Source organism: Stegastes partitus, unplaced genomic scaffold (assembly GCF_000690725.1).
Source record: "Stegastes partitus isolate 25-593 unplaced genomic scaffold, Stegastes_partitus-1.0.2 Scaffold862, whole genome shotgun sequence".
NCBI lineage: Eukaryota > Metazoa > Chordata > Actinopteri > Pomacentridae > Stegastes > Stegastes partitus.
The window spans coordinates 297020-314087 of NW_007578593.1; the positions used below are offsets into that span (position 1 = coordinate 297020).

Consider the following 17068-nt stretch of genomic DNA (forward strand, 5'->3'; position numbering starts at 1 on the left):
GACAAACATGCCTTTCAATCCCACTGCTGGGTTTTGGGGCTTCATAGGGTTAGATTAGTACAGAGTAGAAGTCTGATTATCTGTGTAGCACATGGAGGAGAATCTGTTTCCTGCTCTTAAAAGGAGAGCTCTTGTTCATCATTACAAGCACTCGGCTCTCTGGCTCTCATTCACACTGTCCCACTGTGCACTGAAGGAGCTAAACACTGCGACTACAAAGAGTCACGAAACATCTCAAACAATCCCTCGCTCTGCACATCACCAGCCGTGTTTCTGTATAATTACAGAGCTGCCGACTTGTCGACATAACCGGCGATGTTGAAGCTGAAAATGTACAGACATCAATATTTGTAACAGACATGTGTTTTTGTTGCGTCACTTCATTATAGCAAATGTTTTTCTTGGGTATCGCTGCGTAATTGCTTCATCATGATGTTTTTGGCTCTGGTCATTGGTCAGCTGCAGTCAGTGCCACAGTTTTAGACCAAAGTCTGACTCAGTTCAGTGTTAAAGTTTCCAAAGATGCAATGATTTCAAAGTCTGGGTGTGTTTCAAATGATTACTGAACAAAAATGATGGTTTTGTACATTGTGCAGTGTTTGACCACAGATGTACAAACACCTGAAGAGAAAACACACAGGAGGCACTTGATATCTGTCTGCTGCTCTCTGTGCCCACATATGCTGTATTTACATGAGCTAAATTCCCAATAAAACTCTCATTTATATATTTTTCTGTTTCCGGAACGAGTGTGAAATAGTGACTGAAACACAGTTCATGAAGACTGCATGTCAACCAACAAGCTCCTGCTCTGCATGACTAAAATCCCCGCAACGTCTTCTGACAAACTCACTACGGACACGAACGGAAGATGACGATTGTGCCGTCAATTCTTCTTTATTTTCATAGAATTCAAAGCTGCCACTTAAGTCAGAGAACAATAAGAAGAAAAGCAGCTGCCTTAGTGAGAAATGCACTGGGTCCATGTTGCACTTTGTTTACACTGAACTCTTTCACTGCAACGTGTTTGATGGAAACTTGGATTTCTTTTGTAATAAGTTTAGTTTTTCACCTTAATTTGACAAGTATTTGTTTCCGTTTCATTCTGTGCTGCATTATAGAATCACCTACAGTCTGTCAAAATAGAAGAAACTTTTTGTTTTTTGGCATTTGGATTAATCAAGTAATTGGTGAATAGATTAATCAATAGAAAACTAGTTGTCAGTGGCAACCATACTGTTAACTTCATCTAATGCGATTAAAATGCTTGTAAAAATCCGTTATGGAATCAGTACTTCTGATCTCTGCTGTTGCTCTTCTGGTCATTTTGTGGCTGCTGGCCTCCACCTCAGACGCACCTGTCCTGAATGTTTTCTGTGCTTTGAGGCCGAGCTGAAGATTATCTGGGTTACACAGGTGACCGGAGCAGAAGGCAAACTGTAAAACACCTGATCCTGATTAACACCGCCATGCTGTGTTTATCTGCCAACAAACGCTGCTGCCAACTGTCCACAGGTGTGTTCCTGAAGCCAGGCAGTAAAAAAACAAAAAGAGAAGAAAAGAAACCAGCAGTGAGTCTATAGAATTAAAGTTGCCGTTAGGTTAAGAAAAGCATCAAAGAGGCTGTTTGAAACGTTTCCTCACAGGCTTGTGAAAGTGGCCACTGGTGGTGCAGAGCTTTAAAATGTATATTAGCAGGAAAATCTCCTGGTGGCAAGGCCTGAACAATGTGCATCCCACTGTGCCAGATGCAAGCCCCAACACACTCCTGCTGTGAGGAGGAGGTTCACCGGGAGCCTTAAACCAAGCTTAACCTGTCATGCAAGGTACGACCCAGCCCTGCATGTGAGCCGGGTCGGCTGATCTCTGGGTTACACCTGTGAGGCTTTGTCTGCTTTCTTCTGCGCTCTTTATGCATGAGAAGGGAGGTTCTCACCCATAGCTGAAGGCTTTTCAAACTCTCTCTCTCTCTCTCTCTCTCTCACACACACACACACACAGAGGAGAAGATTTGTCCCCCAGAGAAACATCTGTTTGTCATAATCCCTGCTGCTCTCGGAGCTTGATTGGGTGACCCACTGACCTGCCACAGTGTTGGCGCTCTGAGATGAGACTGTGGTCAACGCCACAAGTTGGGTGTGAACAAACTCGGTGATCTGGCGGCCGCGTCGCAGATGTGGCTCGGCTTAAAAAATGTCACAAGGGCCTGTAGGTAGCAGCCCACTGGCGTATGACACATCTGTGGACACAGCAGCATGAACCTCTGCTAAAATGCCAAATCATACGTATTTTTTGTGTAATGAGCCTGGATGTTGGTTTACTGTTGTTGGTTGTAAGACTTTTAGTGCTTTCAGAAGATGAATCCTAAACAGTTTCTGGGTGTGTTTTTGTTTTGCTCCTGACACACTTTTCGTCAGTGTGGACTCATTTGTCACTGCAAGTCCTTCACCTCATGGAAACTTAAAAATATCTGTTGTGCAGTGTTCCACAGTGATAATGCCATTAATCATAAAAATACAACCTGCAGTTCAGCTGCTGACTCACAAATGGCTTTCTGGTGGCACAGAGGAAAGTTTTGAGTGTTTTATTTTACAGATTCTGATTAATGCAATTGGTCTGAGTCACTTATGTGGAAAAACGTCTAAATTCTGTGATTGCAGATCCTTAAATTTTTACTTCCTTCTTTATTACAGTAAACGGGTTATCTTTGGGTTGAGATTTGTCTCCATTGGGTTTGGGAAGCAGTTACTTTTTCTCACCATTTAAAGGCTTTTTATAGACCAAACAGCTAATGGATTAAAAATAACAATTCACAATGCAAATACCATTAGTTGCAGCTGTAATCCCCATAGTGGAGACTTTGAAGGGAAATGTTATCTGCACAAGATGAGAGATGAGATTTCTTGTAGATATTTATGCTGGGTGTGTGACATCAGATGGTCCAGTGCAGTTACTGTCATGTCATGTGGGGGAGCAGTGAAGGTGATGTGCAGTAGCGTACCTTGTCCTGTTTTTATTTGCTGTCTGGCAGCACTTAGATCTGTGTGAACATGTCACCCCTCCCTCTCAGACTGCAGGAGATAAAGCTGAAAGTCAAAGTTTGGTCTGACCCAGTGCCGCAGCTTTACATTCCTGCAGAGGGTTAATGAGTAACTCGAAGGAGGGGCTTCTGAGAACGGTCAGCGGTTAACTCATGACTACTGCACTTAGGAAATAATCCTCAACAGTTCAAATCTGCCTTCAGCTTCTGGTTTTCTTGTCAAACCAGCTGCTCCAAATCTGGGTTTTAGCTGTTTTTCGATTAACCCTCCGAACCCCAAGCAGCTTCAGAGCATTTCAGCTCCTGTCACAGTTTTACTCACTGTGGTAACAAGGGCACCATTTTTCCAACAGGTGTTAATACAACTGGAAAGACTATAGAAATACTACAGATATTTGACAAATTACATTTTCAACTTATTTCCATGCTTGTCTTCTGCCTGTTCTCTATGAACACAGCCTGCAGCTCAGCCAAGAAGGTTCTTGAATATTTATCAAGTGACTGTTGGCTGCAGCTGAGTCACTAACTAATGGCTCCGTGGTTGCTTTGGGTCGTGCAAAGTGTGATTTTATTTTGTTACAGAATCTGGGTAATGTTGGGTAGTTTTTGTTTTTTGGCATTTTTTAAATGAGACATGAAATATAATAACATTAGATTTGAGTCGGCAATGAAATCTCTTGTCACAGATGAGTAGTTTAAGGACCACTGGGCAGCTAAAAAATCACAGAATCTTTGTGTTTTGGTTTCTGGCTAAGAAATGGTGCAATTTTACCGAGTTTAAAATGTATTTTCCTTTAAAGAAAACATGTCTTCCAAACCCGCTGGTGTGTTTTGGGGTTTCAGGGATTAAAGTAACATTTTTTTCATACGGTTGAGTAGTGATTGGTATGATTATAGCTGTGTGACATTGCAGTTTAAGCTTTAAACCCGCAGTTTGCGCGCTGGTTAACCTAACTTTACTCTAAATGACAACAGAATGAGGTGTACACCGTAAACTTCCAGGGACACGGAGGAGAAACAAGGATTACTGTATGGAAATGTTGCGTAACCACAGGGAAGAGTTGGTTTTGCTTTAATAACTTTGCTGACGAAGCACTTCAGACGTTGGTTGCTCCTGCTTGGTGTTCAGTGACGATCACACTGAAGGGTTCCACCGAAATCGACGAAATACCCCAAAATGTTCTTTACGTTTGGCGGCTGATTCGTTTGGAATACTTGCTGTCTGGAGAGCATGTTTGGCCTGCGCTCAAAGGCAACCCAGACAAAGTGTTTTAACACACCGATTCTTGTTCTCAGTTTAAGATCGGCTGTAATCAGATACTGTGAATGCGTGGAAAACAGGCATTTTACAACAGATTCCTAAAATTTATGGATGTTGTGTCAGTCGGTTTCACCTGCAATTTATAGATTTTTCAGAATGCAGAACACATGATGGTATCAAAGTAATGAAAAGACTACAGTAAATCTCCTGGCGCTCTTTGAGTTGTAACGCTTTACTTCAGCCAATGCAAAGCAGTTCTTTTTATAAGGCTTTTAAAAATACTATTTTACATTACAACCAGATGTTTCAGGCTATAATTTTCTCAAAAAGTCACAGGCTAGGATTCCAAACCTCAACTGCAGTGTGTTCTTAGTACATAGTAATTAGTTCATCGTTTAGTGAAAACAAACCCCAGAGCGTTGAGAAGGTAAACTTCTGCAGATTTCCTGCCTGTGATTTTGGTGCTCTGCTCTGCTCAGGCCCAGACAGCGCTGTACTACACTGTAGTCTGTTGCCAGCCTATTGTGAGGCTAGAAATGTTCAGTACGACAAAGTTTTCTGCTAGAAATGTACAGTGTGGGTCCCCAGGAAAACTGCTGGATACTAACTTGCATATGTTGGCTAATTTGCATAAGTACAATTAATTAGTGTTATTCACCTGGATGGACAAGATTTCAGAAACTGCTGAGTCAATATGTGCAGCACCCAAGTAGTTCTGGGAGTCACTGAGGATGTTCGGTTCATTTAACTTTCTGTACTCCTAAACCTGTTGGTGGGTTTAAAAGGCATGCTGTTAAAAAATAAAAAATAAAAATAGCAAAATTACACTGTTAATTAGAACCAGAAACTGTAAAAAGAAAAAGAAACTTTCTGATGGTCCTTGTCATCTGTAATGTCCGCTTACATCTAGAGAATTCGCCAGATTAAGCTTGAAATTGTGATGTTTCATTAAAACCACTTTATTCTGCATGTCTCGTGCAACAAATTGCCAAAAATGAACTGTTGCCTTAACAAGGTTCTGTTTAAAAATAATACTGTAAATAATTGACGCTCCTCAGTGTAACCATGAATCCAAAAAAAATAATCCAGTGACTTTGCAGCTGAACTGCAGGCTGTGTTTACACTGAGCAGATGGGACGCAAGTATGTAAACTAATTAAAAATGTCAATTTTATTGTATTGATCACTCAGAAACAGAAACAGATTTATTGCCAGGTGTAGTTTACACAATACGAGGAATTTGTTCTGGTGGGTTGGTGCAACAATAAATACAGAGAAAGGTACAATGAACAAGATAAAAATATAAAAACAGCAAAAAAATAAAAGTAAATGAAATTAAAAATAACTATAATAGTGCAAAGCAGACGCAACAAACATTGTGGAGTGAAGAATTAAAGTTAAATTTAAATAAGAACCATAAAACTGTAGTATTATTTACAAGAGTATTGAGGGTGCAGATATGTTGATATTTACATTTGTGCAGATGATCAAAAGCGCGCAAAGGTGTGGAGGTGCAACATGACCAGTAACAGTGCACTCCTGTGGGCCCTTGGAAAAAAAAAACATTGTGTATGTTGATTCCAAGCTTTAGAAATTTTTGTAAAATACATAATCGAAGAAATTCAACTGTGTTTTTTAAATTCTTTTTTATGTTTATGGCATTGTAACGGTCTTGTTAGCCGTGGTTGTGCTGTTTCCAGAGAGGTGCAGAACTTTAAGCAGTGAAAAATGAGCCCACAGTGAGTAAAAACGTGACAGAAGTTCAGAGGCGTCAATGGATTCAGTATCCTCAATAATCCCTAAACTACTCTCATATTAACCTTGTCGACACAGCAGTTTCTTAAACGTATACAAGTGATTATGCTATGCAATTCTAATGATGCAAATTGTCCAACAGGTTGGCATTTTGCAGTTTCTCAATGCTGGGGAACCATTCAGTACATTTCTAACATAAGACTTGATGCTACTGAACACTTGCAGCAGCAGAGCACATTTGGCTGTTGAGCCGCTCGTCCTGGACAGATGGAACACAAGCAGCCATAAAACTCACAATGAAGTGGATCATTTAGAGACGCCACATATTTTCTGCACCACACAGACAGACAGCATTTATTCAGCTCCGAACACAAGCCCTCCTGTCCTCGGCCTGAGCAAAGGTTTCTGCTGGCGGCCGCAGCTGTGTTGTTCAGGATTCTTTCTGAATATTCCAACACAGTTTCTCTTCCCTGTGAGATTGTGTCATCAGAGGACTTTTTAAATCTTTGCGTTGACACAGTGATGAGCATAATGATTCACTCTGTTTTTTTTCTTCCTTTCAGCCCAAAGCCTTTGGACAGTCCCTCCTCACTGAGGTTTTCCACAGAGGCAACCTCATGGAGAGTGATTACTTTGGCCTCGAGTTTCAGAACATGCAGATGAACTGGGTACGTACACCAGCGACTGTGTCTTCAGTTTCCTGTTTGAATGTGCAGCGGCTGACATGCAAACTGATTGTGTGTGCGTCGGCTGAAGCGGACGGCATCGTCGCAGTCAAACATTGTGGTTTGATGATGAGTCTGAGAGCAGCATCAGCTTTTAAGTCACTTCTGGGTTGCTCCTCTTCGGCTTTCTGCGTCAGCGCACACAGTGAGGTAACAGTGTTTTCACTGGACTGGAGTAGTATATAATCTACGAATATTTTTAACTTGTCCCACATAAGTGCCCGTATACGGCCGTCAGACTTTCCATTGTTTTAATTCTTCGAGCAGCACAAGTGGAATTCAGGACCACCTACATGTTTTTTGTAAAGCGGCGGAGAGGAGCTCTGAAGCACACTATAGATCTTCTTCAAAGAGAACGCGCTGTTTAATAAAACTCTCTGGCCTTTTAGCTCGTGTGCTCAGCTGTATGTGCGCTGAAAAGCACACTTCTTCTATGCAGTACAGTTGTTGCTCTGCAGTTTGGTTTTGAAAGGAGCTTCTTGTATTAACCCTCTGAACCCCAAAGTCCATCACCGGGCATAAAAGGCTTGTTGTCTTAAAAAAAAAATCAACAAAATTACCGTTATCTCCGGACTATAGAGCACACCTGAATACAAGCTTCCCCCACTAACTTTAAAAAGAAAACAAGTTTTGTACATACAGCGGCCTCCATAATTATTGGCACCCTGGTTAAGATGTGTTAAAAGCCCTAAAATAAATTAAATTTTTTGTGCAGAAGCAAACTCTCACACTGAAAATTGTAGAAAAATGTAACCTTCAACTCAAATGAATTGTTGACAAAAGGGGGTTGTACAAAGTATTAACATCAAGGGTGTTAATAATTGTGGCACACATGATTTGATGGAAAAGAATTATTTTTTAATGAGGGATTTTTTTCACACTGAATAAATGCACTTGAATTAAAGGTGGAATTTTCCTCTTTTTTTCCCCATTGTGGTCCTATATTATTTAGAAAAAAAGCTGAATTTACCAGGAACTAAAGAACACATCTTAACCAGGGGTGCCAATAATTTTGAGGGTGCTGTATATCAGCCACACTTGTCTATAAGCTGTAGATGTCCACGTTGTAACAGGAGATATTTACACAGAAAGATTTTATAAACTTTTAATTAAATACGTCCGTAAATGCTTTTTTCCAAACAGTGCCTGCAACACATCTGGTTAAGAAAATAAAAACTACAATCGCCTACCAGGAAAAGTCATTGATCGCTATCTTCATCTTCCTCCTGAAAACCACTAAAGTTGTCTTCTTCAGTGTCGGAATTGAACAGCCTCAGAATGACTTGGTCACACACTTCCTCAGTCTCTCTTTCGTTGTCGCTCTCGATGTCACTTTGGTCTCGAGGCAAATTCGTAAAACTTGTAAAAATCCATAAATTAGCCGCATCATTGTTTAAACCGCAGTGTTCAAAGAACAACTGAAAAAAGTAGTGGTTTATAGTCCGGAAATTTACGTTACATCATTTATAAGCCACTACTCGTGTCTGACGGGCCATTTAGTCAGGAAGCTAAATCTAAACTTAAAATCATGATATTGAATCAAAATCCCCCTGACTGTTATATTTAAAGAACTGCCAACAATAAACCATTTGCTCAAACCAGATTCTGTAAAAAAAACTAAAATCTGCACAACCAAAAATGTTAGTGACTCAACTGCAACCACAAAATTCAGGGATGCTTCGGTTGAACTGCAGGCTGTGTTTCCACAGAGCAAAGGTGAGGCCAGTTAAACATCTGTAGTCTGTGATGTCACCGGTTTTTCTACTGTAACACCTGAGAGCAGATTGAAAAATTTTGTACCAGCTGGTGTTAAAAGTCATGTTAATCCTGTTTTTTTTTTTTTGGTTAATTCTGTGATTTATGGCGCTATAACTGTGTCATCCTGCACAGAAGACATTTCTGAGTTCTCTCTCCTAATCATGGCTGTTCTGTTTCCATTAGAGGTGCAGGAGAACAAACACCCAGAAACCTCTGAGTTCAGAGAGTTAATCCACTGATTTATAAATCCCATGTAGAGGTCTGAGCACCTTCCCTGGATGTGTTTTGATCCACGGGCAGAGATGCAGCTTTAAACGGAGCAGAACTCGGGCAGGTTTCGCTGTCCTGTCCAGACCAGGTGTTGATGGAGTTCATCTAGCACAGTTAGACCTGAACATGTCCAGATTATGAAATACTGGAACATATTTAGCAGTTACCAGAAGTTTTAAGTGAGATGTAAAGAGTAAATTATAAAGTTCTTATCATGCATACATCTGTTTATTTTGATCAGTTCGTTTATGGGATGATCATCAGAACAGATGTCCAAAAAAAACCCAACTATGGCTTCTTCCTTGGATGTATTTATTTATTTAAGTATTTTTTTTGGCCTTTTTGCCTTCATTTGACAGGACAATAGAGCGAGACAGGAAAGTGGGGAGAAAAGTGGGTGAGGGACCAAATGGGCTGGATTCGAACCCACGACCGCTGCGTTGGGGACTATAGCCCCAGTATTTTGATCCACAGGCAGAGATGCAGCTTTAAGCTGAGCAGAACTCAGGCAGGTATCAGCTGATGCAGTACATCTGTCTGGATCGAGCACATTCCTCCCTCAATCAGGCCCAGATGTAACACGGCTCCTACAGCGACGCCGGCTTTTGCAGAAAACATTGCGACGTTCCTCTGCCGTTGTCAAGACGCTGACATAACGTGCAGTCGCTGTGTAGCAGGGAAGTCGTCTGAGCTGCGCTGTCACCACCTGTCACATTTTGTTCTCATAATATTGTGAAAATGATTCTATTTCTTTCCCTTTAGGTTTGGCTGGAACCCACCAAGCCCATTGCAAAACAAGTCAGAAGTGAGTGAGCTCAGATATCAGCTCAAATTCCAGCTAATGAAACGTGTCTGTGCACTCACAATCTGTTTTTCATGTTTTTCAGGACCAGCAAATACGCTGTTTAGACTGTCGGTGAAATTCTTTCCCCCTGACCCTGGTCAGCTGCAGGAGGAGTACACCAGGTCAGTGACTGTAATTTCCTACTGGATATTGCTTTTATCTGGTGCCTGTGTAGAGGAGCTTTACAAACTAAACTGATTTTTTTTTTTTTTATCTTTTGTCTTTTTAGAAGCTCACGAGTATGGATTTCAGGGCTTTTTAGGATTATAGTGTTTGTCCTCTGAGAAAACGTTTTTCAGATTCTTTTTTTGCCGAAGTCAAAATTCTAAACTTCTGCATTCTTAACCCTCTGAACTCTGAGCAGTTTTTTTTCTTTGCTCCTGTCACTGTTTTCCTCACTGTGGGCTCATTTCTCACTGAAGTATAACGTCCTGCACTTCTATGGAAACTTTCTGTGGACTTTTAACGCCATAAATCAGAGAAAAAAGACGAAAGCAAATTTTTCTTTCATTATTTATTTTCCGAAAATCCAAGAAATGGAATCGGCATGAGGTGAATGTTTTTGCAACGGCCCACAGATGTTACCAACACTGGAAAAATGGAGATTCTACATACAATAGATATTTTCTGACTACTTTTTTCATTAGGTTCCATCCTTCTGTCTGCTCTGTGTAAACACAGTCTGCAGTTCAGCCAAACATGCGCTGAGTTTTTGTCCCCTGAGTCACAGCGGAGTCGATCAGGGCTTTGCGGTTTTACAGAGGAGCCAGAATTTATTGTTTTGGCACAGAATCTGGTTCAAATGCTTTATTTTCTGCAAATTTTCAAATGAAGATGTGATGTGATTTAGATGAAATATCAGAATTTTCAACCTAGAATTTGTTAAGCGTTCCAACAGGATGGCACATGACAGACGAGCAGTTCAAGGACTGTCCAAAACATCTGGCAGTTCTTTCTGTTTTACATAAACGGTGGGATTTTTGTGTTGCCTTTCAAACCTGCCCATGGATTTTGAGGTTCGGAGGATTAACTGAACCTGTAATCTCATTTGTGATTCCAAGATTGGTTTGGTGCTGTTAGGTGATATTTAGTGTTCCTAGCAACGCTTAAATTAATCCACAATAAGCTTGATTTGTGCCTATTAATTCTCCTTAACATTAACAGATGGACACTAAGCCTCTGTGGTCTGTTTTTTTTTCCTCTATAGGTACTTATTCTCCCTGCAGATGAAAAGAGATCTGATGGAGGGACGGCTGATCTGCACAGAAAATACCGGAGCCCTGCTGGCGTCTCACCTTGTTCAGTGTACGTTTTGAAGCTGGCGTTTTATCCACAATGTTAGACTGGCTAATAAGTAGGATTTTATTCATTTGTTTATTTAAAAGGAACAATGCTTTGTTCCTGTATCATATTGATTAAGCTGCTTCTGTTACTATAATGACTGCATTTTAAGTATCAGCACAGGAAACGAGACTAGAGAGAGGACAGGAAAGACTTGAGGATAACAACACGCAATGATACCTTAAAGGAAGGCTAGCCTATAAAAGTGGGTTTTTAGCAGTTTTTTAAAAGACTTCACAGAGTCAGCAGGTCTAATGGCAGTAGGCAGATTGTTCCACAGCTTAGGAGCAACGACCTCAAAAGCACCTCTAGATTTAAAAAGGGAGCGAGGGACAACCAAGATGGCTTGATCGTTGGATCAGAGGGTAGCAGAGTAAGGATTTGATAAGTCAGAGATATATATATATGGGGGCTAGGCCATGAAGGGCCTTATAAGTAACTAACAGGATTTTAAGATTTAGTCAAAATTTTACTGGGGGCCGGTGAAGGGAGGCCAGAATTGGAGCGATGTAGGACTTACGGCTGGTTTTTGTTACGTCTTGCTGCAGAATTTTGAACTAGTTGAAGACGAGCTATGGAGCAATGTACCAGGAGATCCTTTTGCTTGAAATAACAGATGCAAGTAGTGAAATAGCTCTAGTATGGTGTTGTTAATCAGCTCTGGGCACCGAAGAAAGCTTGTACATGCAGATTCCAGGTTTTTTCAATTTTTGTGAAAATGAATAAATTCAACTTTAGTTTTTTTTTTTTTTATGATTTATGACGTTGTAACTGGTAAACTGCACAGAGAATTTATTTTTGAGTTCCCTACTATGGCTGTGAAGGACTTTTTATTGTAGTGAAAATGAGCCCACAGTGACAGGACAAACTGCTTGGAGTTCAAAGGGTTAAAAGAACAGCTGTAGTGTTTGAATGTCAGGGATTTCTAAATACCTTACACCAGGAGCAATCCAGCTCAACATGTAGTCTAAAGGTCAGAGAATAGAAAATATACCATAAGCAGCTGTTGTGTTATTGTTGTTCTAAAACAATCCAATGAAATTTGAGTTGCGCGCAGTCAAAATAGAGGGAACGAGCCCCTCCTAATAGATGTTTACCCCGATTGTACAAACTGATGTTTTGCTTTTTCCTTCACAAACCACAGCGGAGATCGGAGACTATGATGATGTAGCGGACAGAGACTTCCTGAGGATAAACAAGCTGCTGCCTTACCAAGAGAAAGTGCAAGAGAGGATCATGGAGCTCCACCGCAGGCATCTGTAAGTCTGTGGTCTGTCCTGCACCTCGTTTCATGTGGAGCTGAAGCTGTGTGATTTTTTTTTTATTTATTTTTTTCCTCACATCATCTGACTGTTGCAGCTCAGTTTGCGGCTGCATCTTTTTTTTGAAGTTCGCTCTGAGAATATGGGAATCTGACCTGCTGACAGTAAACATGATGAAGAGGGTCAGGCTGTTGGGGCTGCACAATGTGTCGTTTCACATTGTAAAGTACAGCAAATTAACTGTCGCATCATGCTGCAATGTTTTTTACTGCTTGTTACAAAAAGAAAACTGAGCCAGTTCTCATGTTTTATGGCTAATCTACCAGAGAAGTATTTCTAATATAACTTGATTTACCCCAATTTAAGGGTTCTCGGATACACAGTTTATTTAACTTTATTTAAAAGACATGCGGCCTCCACATGTACACAGCAAAACAGAGCTCAAACATCTGTCTGAGCTGCTGCGATGCAACAACTGAGTGGAGACTAGAGGCTTCTCTGTGCACAGCCAACTAGCTAGCTGCTACTGTAGCCTGCATGGGAGGCATTTAGGAAACACTGGTATACGAGGTGAGTCAGAAAAGTTCAGGACTGGTGTCACAAAAGATGTATTTCACATCCAAATTACAAACTACAAATTTTCCCCTTCCAAGTCATCCCTTGGAGTCGAACACACTTCCCCAGCCTTCTCTTCACGCCGCCATGCACTCATAGAAGGATTCTTCCAGGATCCTCCACAGCTCCGTCTTCACAGCCATCTTGATGTCGTCCACGTCTTCAAAATGGGTCCCCTTGATGACCCCCTTGAGCTTGGGGAAGAGGAAACAATCCCACGCAGCCAGGTGTGGTGAATAGGGAGGTTGCTCCAGCACGGAGATGTTCTTCTCAGCCAGGAACTGTGGGATGCTCAGGGCATTGTGAACAGGCACATTGTCATGGTGAAGCAGCCACCACTTGTCCTGCCACAACTCTCTCCTCTTCTGGTGCACTGAACAAAGCAAACGTCACAGGATCTCTTTGTAGACGTGCTGGTTGATCATCTGAAGTGGAAAACTGGTAGTTTCGGTTTGAAATATATCTTTTGTGACGCCAGTCCTGGAACTTTTCAGACACAACTCGTGTTGTGGTGTCCATTGATAAGCAGATGTTCAGTCAGTGAGGAGCTTTGGGGGCAATTTTATTAATGTTTTGTCTCTAGAAGATGCTCTGAATTCAGCCGAAGATAATTTTAAGTCTTTTTTTTTTATGCAGATCCGTACATTAGCAGGAATGTAGCACAAAATGGAAGTTAAAGCAGTGCTCTGTTTGTAGACTATTGTAACTGGAAATATTTTGGCTACCGAAAAGGGATGTTGGCCAGAAACGAGTGCTCCGTTTGCAGGGTCTTGCAAATGTTGCTGCTACTTGAGGCAACACAACTAATTTGTGTGAACATTTAAATCAGCCCCTTAAAGCTCTGTATGACGAGTGCAGAATCATCCCCATCATGATCGAGAATAATGAATTCTTTCCAAAAAGTTGTTTAAGTCATCTGGTCAGAATTCCTGTATTTTTTTTAATATTGCAATCCAGAAAAGCAGAGAAAGTATCGTCATGTTGGTCTTTATCAATATTGTGCCGCTCTGGAACTGAGACAACCGAGCGTTCTTGTTCAGCAGCCATAATGAGCGGATTCTCCCCGTTTTAGAGTCTCACAAAACCCCCTCACTGCACTTTTCCCACAACCAGCCCCTATCCTATGGCCAATAGGAGCTCTTTTCAACCCAGTGTATTAGGCGGCACTAAAGACTTGTGCTAATCTCCTCCCTTGGTTGCCAGTGTGGAAGCAGCAGCAGCAGCGAGTTCCCCCGGCCTAATCCCTGGCTCTGGCCGGTCTATTAGCCATAAGGCCAGTAGGGCAGGGGAGGGCCCTAAGGAGATTTCACTGCTTAACGGATGAACAAAATTAGAATGGGGTGATGATTGGATGGATATGTCTTCCTAACATGCTGTTTGGTTGTAATCACATGGTTTTAGAGAATGATTCTAAAATCCTAGAAGTTATAAGGGATTTAGGGTCACACTACAAGTCACGATGCGATCTTACTTTGTTAAAAATTTATGCCATAAATCAAACAGAATAGTTGTACACTTGCCAGTAACAGTTGTGAAAATAGTTTGATTATGTAACTGTACTTGAGGCATTGCATGTCAGTTTTTAAAATGTGTTGCAGCACAGCAGACAATCGAACTAAACATCTGAGAGCACATGTATTCACTGTCCAAGTTCTGGAAAATTGATGTTACCCTCTGAAATCTGAGCAGTTTCTGGGCCACATTTTTTCTCATTATGGGCTCATTTTTCACTGCAATCTAAAGTCTGCACCTCTATGGAAACGGCACAACCATGACTAGAAGTAGAGAGAACTCACGTATGTCTTCAGTGTAGTTTGACAGAGTTGTAATGCGATATCTCACAACAAAAGAAAAAATTGAGTTTCTTTGATTACTTATTTCACAAAAACTTAAAAAACCTGAACTCATGTCCAACATTTTGTGGAGTGTTCGCAGCTGTTCCCAATACTGGAATACTGTGGCAGCTCCTCATACTGTAAATACTTCATTATGTGAGTTATTAATTTGTTCCCATTCTTGTCTCCTTTCTGCTCTGTGCAAACACAGCCTGCAGTTCAAACGGAAGTCCTTGAATTTTAAATCCCAGCTGAGTCTTAGTAATGGTTTGTTTATTCTGTGGAGTCCAGAATTTTTAGTTTTTTACATAATTTAATACGTTTTTATTTTTGGCAGACATGTAAAATGAACTGATTTTGATTAAATATCACAGTCTGAAGTTTTCTAAACCAACAGCACATTACAGGTAACTGGTTCAAGGTCTGTAGACGAGTTTAAAACCAGACTATTCTCTCTTTATTTACAGTTCGTGGCTCTGTTACATGATGTTGTTTTTGGCAATGTGGGGTTCATTGCATTAGTAAATAAATATGACAACTGATAGCAGGCAGCTAGATTTACTTGTATTCAAAGAAGCTGTGTATCTCAGACACTTAAACTGAAGTGTTGATGTGTTACACAACTTTTCTTGGAGAGCGCCCACGACCTGCAGGACAGTTTAGGCAAAGTTATTTGTGTAGCACATCACATGCAAAACCATTTGAGAGTGCATGATTAAATGCATCAGGGATGTTAAATAATCACATGAGTCACACATTGTGAAACCTATTAGGTAAATAGAAGAGAGAGGGACGAAAAGGAGAGTGAGCTTAAGATTTTATAGACAAGCAGCAGTGTTGTAAAATCAGTTGTGTGACCAGAGTTGGTGAAATACTTCCATTTTTCTCTTTGTGCCTTTGATTTCTTATCTACTTGATGTTACTGTTAAGATTTTGTTAAGGCATCTACGCACAGATTTCTAGACTTTATTTAGTCTTGCTGATGTCTATATTTAGCTGAATGAACTGAGGCAGTCAGGATTTATTTAGCCAGCTTACTCAGAAAATCTGGGGGAGGGAAGTAGGTGACACAGATGAGTAAATATAAATGTTTTCTGTGGAACTGTAGCAGGAATTTAATTGTTCTGTATGATTTGGTGTAGCTTTGTAACGGACCGTAGTTGGGCCATCCCCACCCATGGCTTGACACACACGAGGACCACAGATTAGTTGCAAAGTTAAATATAAATACAAATTCACTGCCACTGTTGCCTCTTAACTCTCTGAACCCCCAAAACCCAGCAGCAGTTTTGAAAGGCATGTTAGCTTTTAAAAATCCAAAATCCACTTTTCAGCCAGAAGCTGTAAGAAAGAATCATCAAGATTTGAAATGTTCTGACACAAGCTGCTCATCTGTAACAAGCCACGCTGCCAGGAAAGTGGTCCAAATTGTAATGTCATTTAATAATAATAATAATAATAATAATTCATTTTATTTGTATAGCGCTTTTCAAGAACTCAAAGACGCTTCACAGGATAAAAGCAAAGCAATAAAAGCATTAAACAACAAGCAATAAATACAAAGGTTGACAATATATAATATTTGAACATTTGTCAATAAAATATAAAAAAACTCTGCTTCTCAGTGCAACCGTGAAGCTATTGTTGAGTCAACTGTTGTCACGTGACATAAATTCTGAAACTGTTAGGCTGAGCTACAGGCTGTGTTTGCAAAGAGTAGATAAGAAAGACGTGTGGAAGCTACTTAAATATGTAAATATTTATTGTATGTAGAGTCACCTGGGAGCGCTTTGTAAAGTACATAATCAAAGATGTTTAACTTTTTTTTTTTTTTTTCAGATTTATGACATTTTTACTGTTATGCTACACAGAGGACACTTGTGTCTTCTCTCTTCTCATCAGGGTTGTGCTGTTTTCCTAGAGATGCAGGACCTCATATTGCACCTCAAAAACGAGCCCACAGTGAGGAAAAAATGCAGCAAGAGCAAAAAAGAAAACTGCTTGGCGTTCATAGGGTTAAAGCAACTAGAACGACACTCACAGTGCAGTCCTCTGTCACGGCCGATGTCCAGTCAGGCAGATATAAAGCAAATGATCCAGATCTGCACCTGTTTGTTTGCAGGATTACACAGAAACATACACAAACATACCTCCACCACAAAGAGGAACATTTATCTAAATCTTACTGAGAACAGTAGTTTACTATTAAACCAGAGGAGGACAGTGAAATCCATCAGTTTTCTAATCTGCACAGTATTATTTCATGGTCGGCCATATTAAACAGTAAGAAGCTTAAGACAAGTTTTGAAAACCTCAGATGACCCGCCTGTGAATTTCAAGACCGTGATGAAAAGGACATGCTG

The 17068-nt window shown here is 40.6% G+C and overlaps 1 protein-coding gene across 3 annotated transcripts in view; it reads left to right on the forward strand.

The window, feature by feature from the left end:
• farp2 (FERM, RhoGEF and pleckstrin domain protein 2) overlaps positions 1-17068 on the forward strand; it is a 51876-nt gene that overhangs the window by 8170 nt on the left and 26638 nt on the right. For all 3 annotated transcript variants that reach the window (XM_008293173.1, XM_008293171.1, XM_008293172.1), the window contains exons 3-7: positions 6619-6723; positions 9571-9613; positions 9696-9774; positions 10860-10957; positions 12138-12252. In XM_008293173.1, the coding sequence (XP_008291395.1) occupies positions 6619-6723; positions 9571-9613; positions 9696-9774; positions 10860-10957; positions 12138-12252 (440 nt within the window). The remainder of the gene's footprint in view (positions 1-6618; positions 6724-9570; positions 9614-9695; positions 9775-10859; positions 10958-12137; positions 12253-17068) is intronic.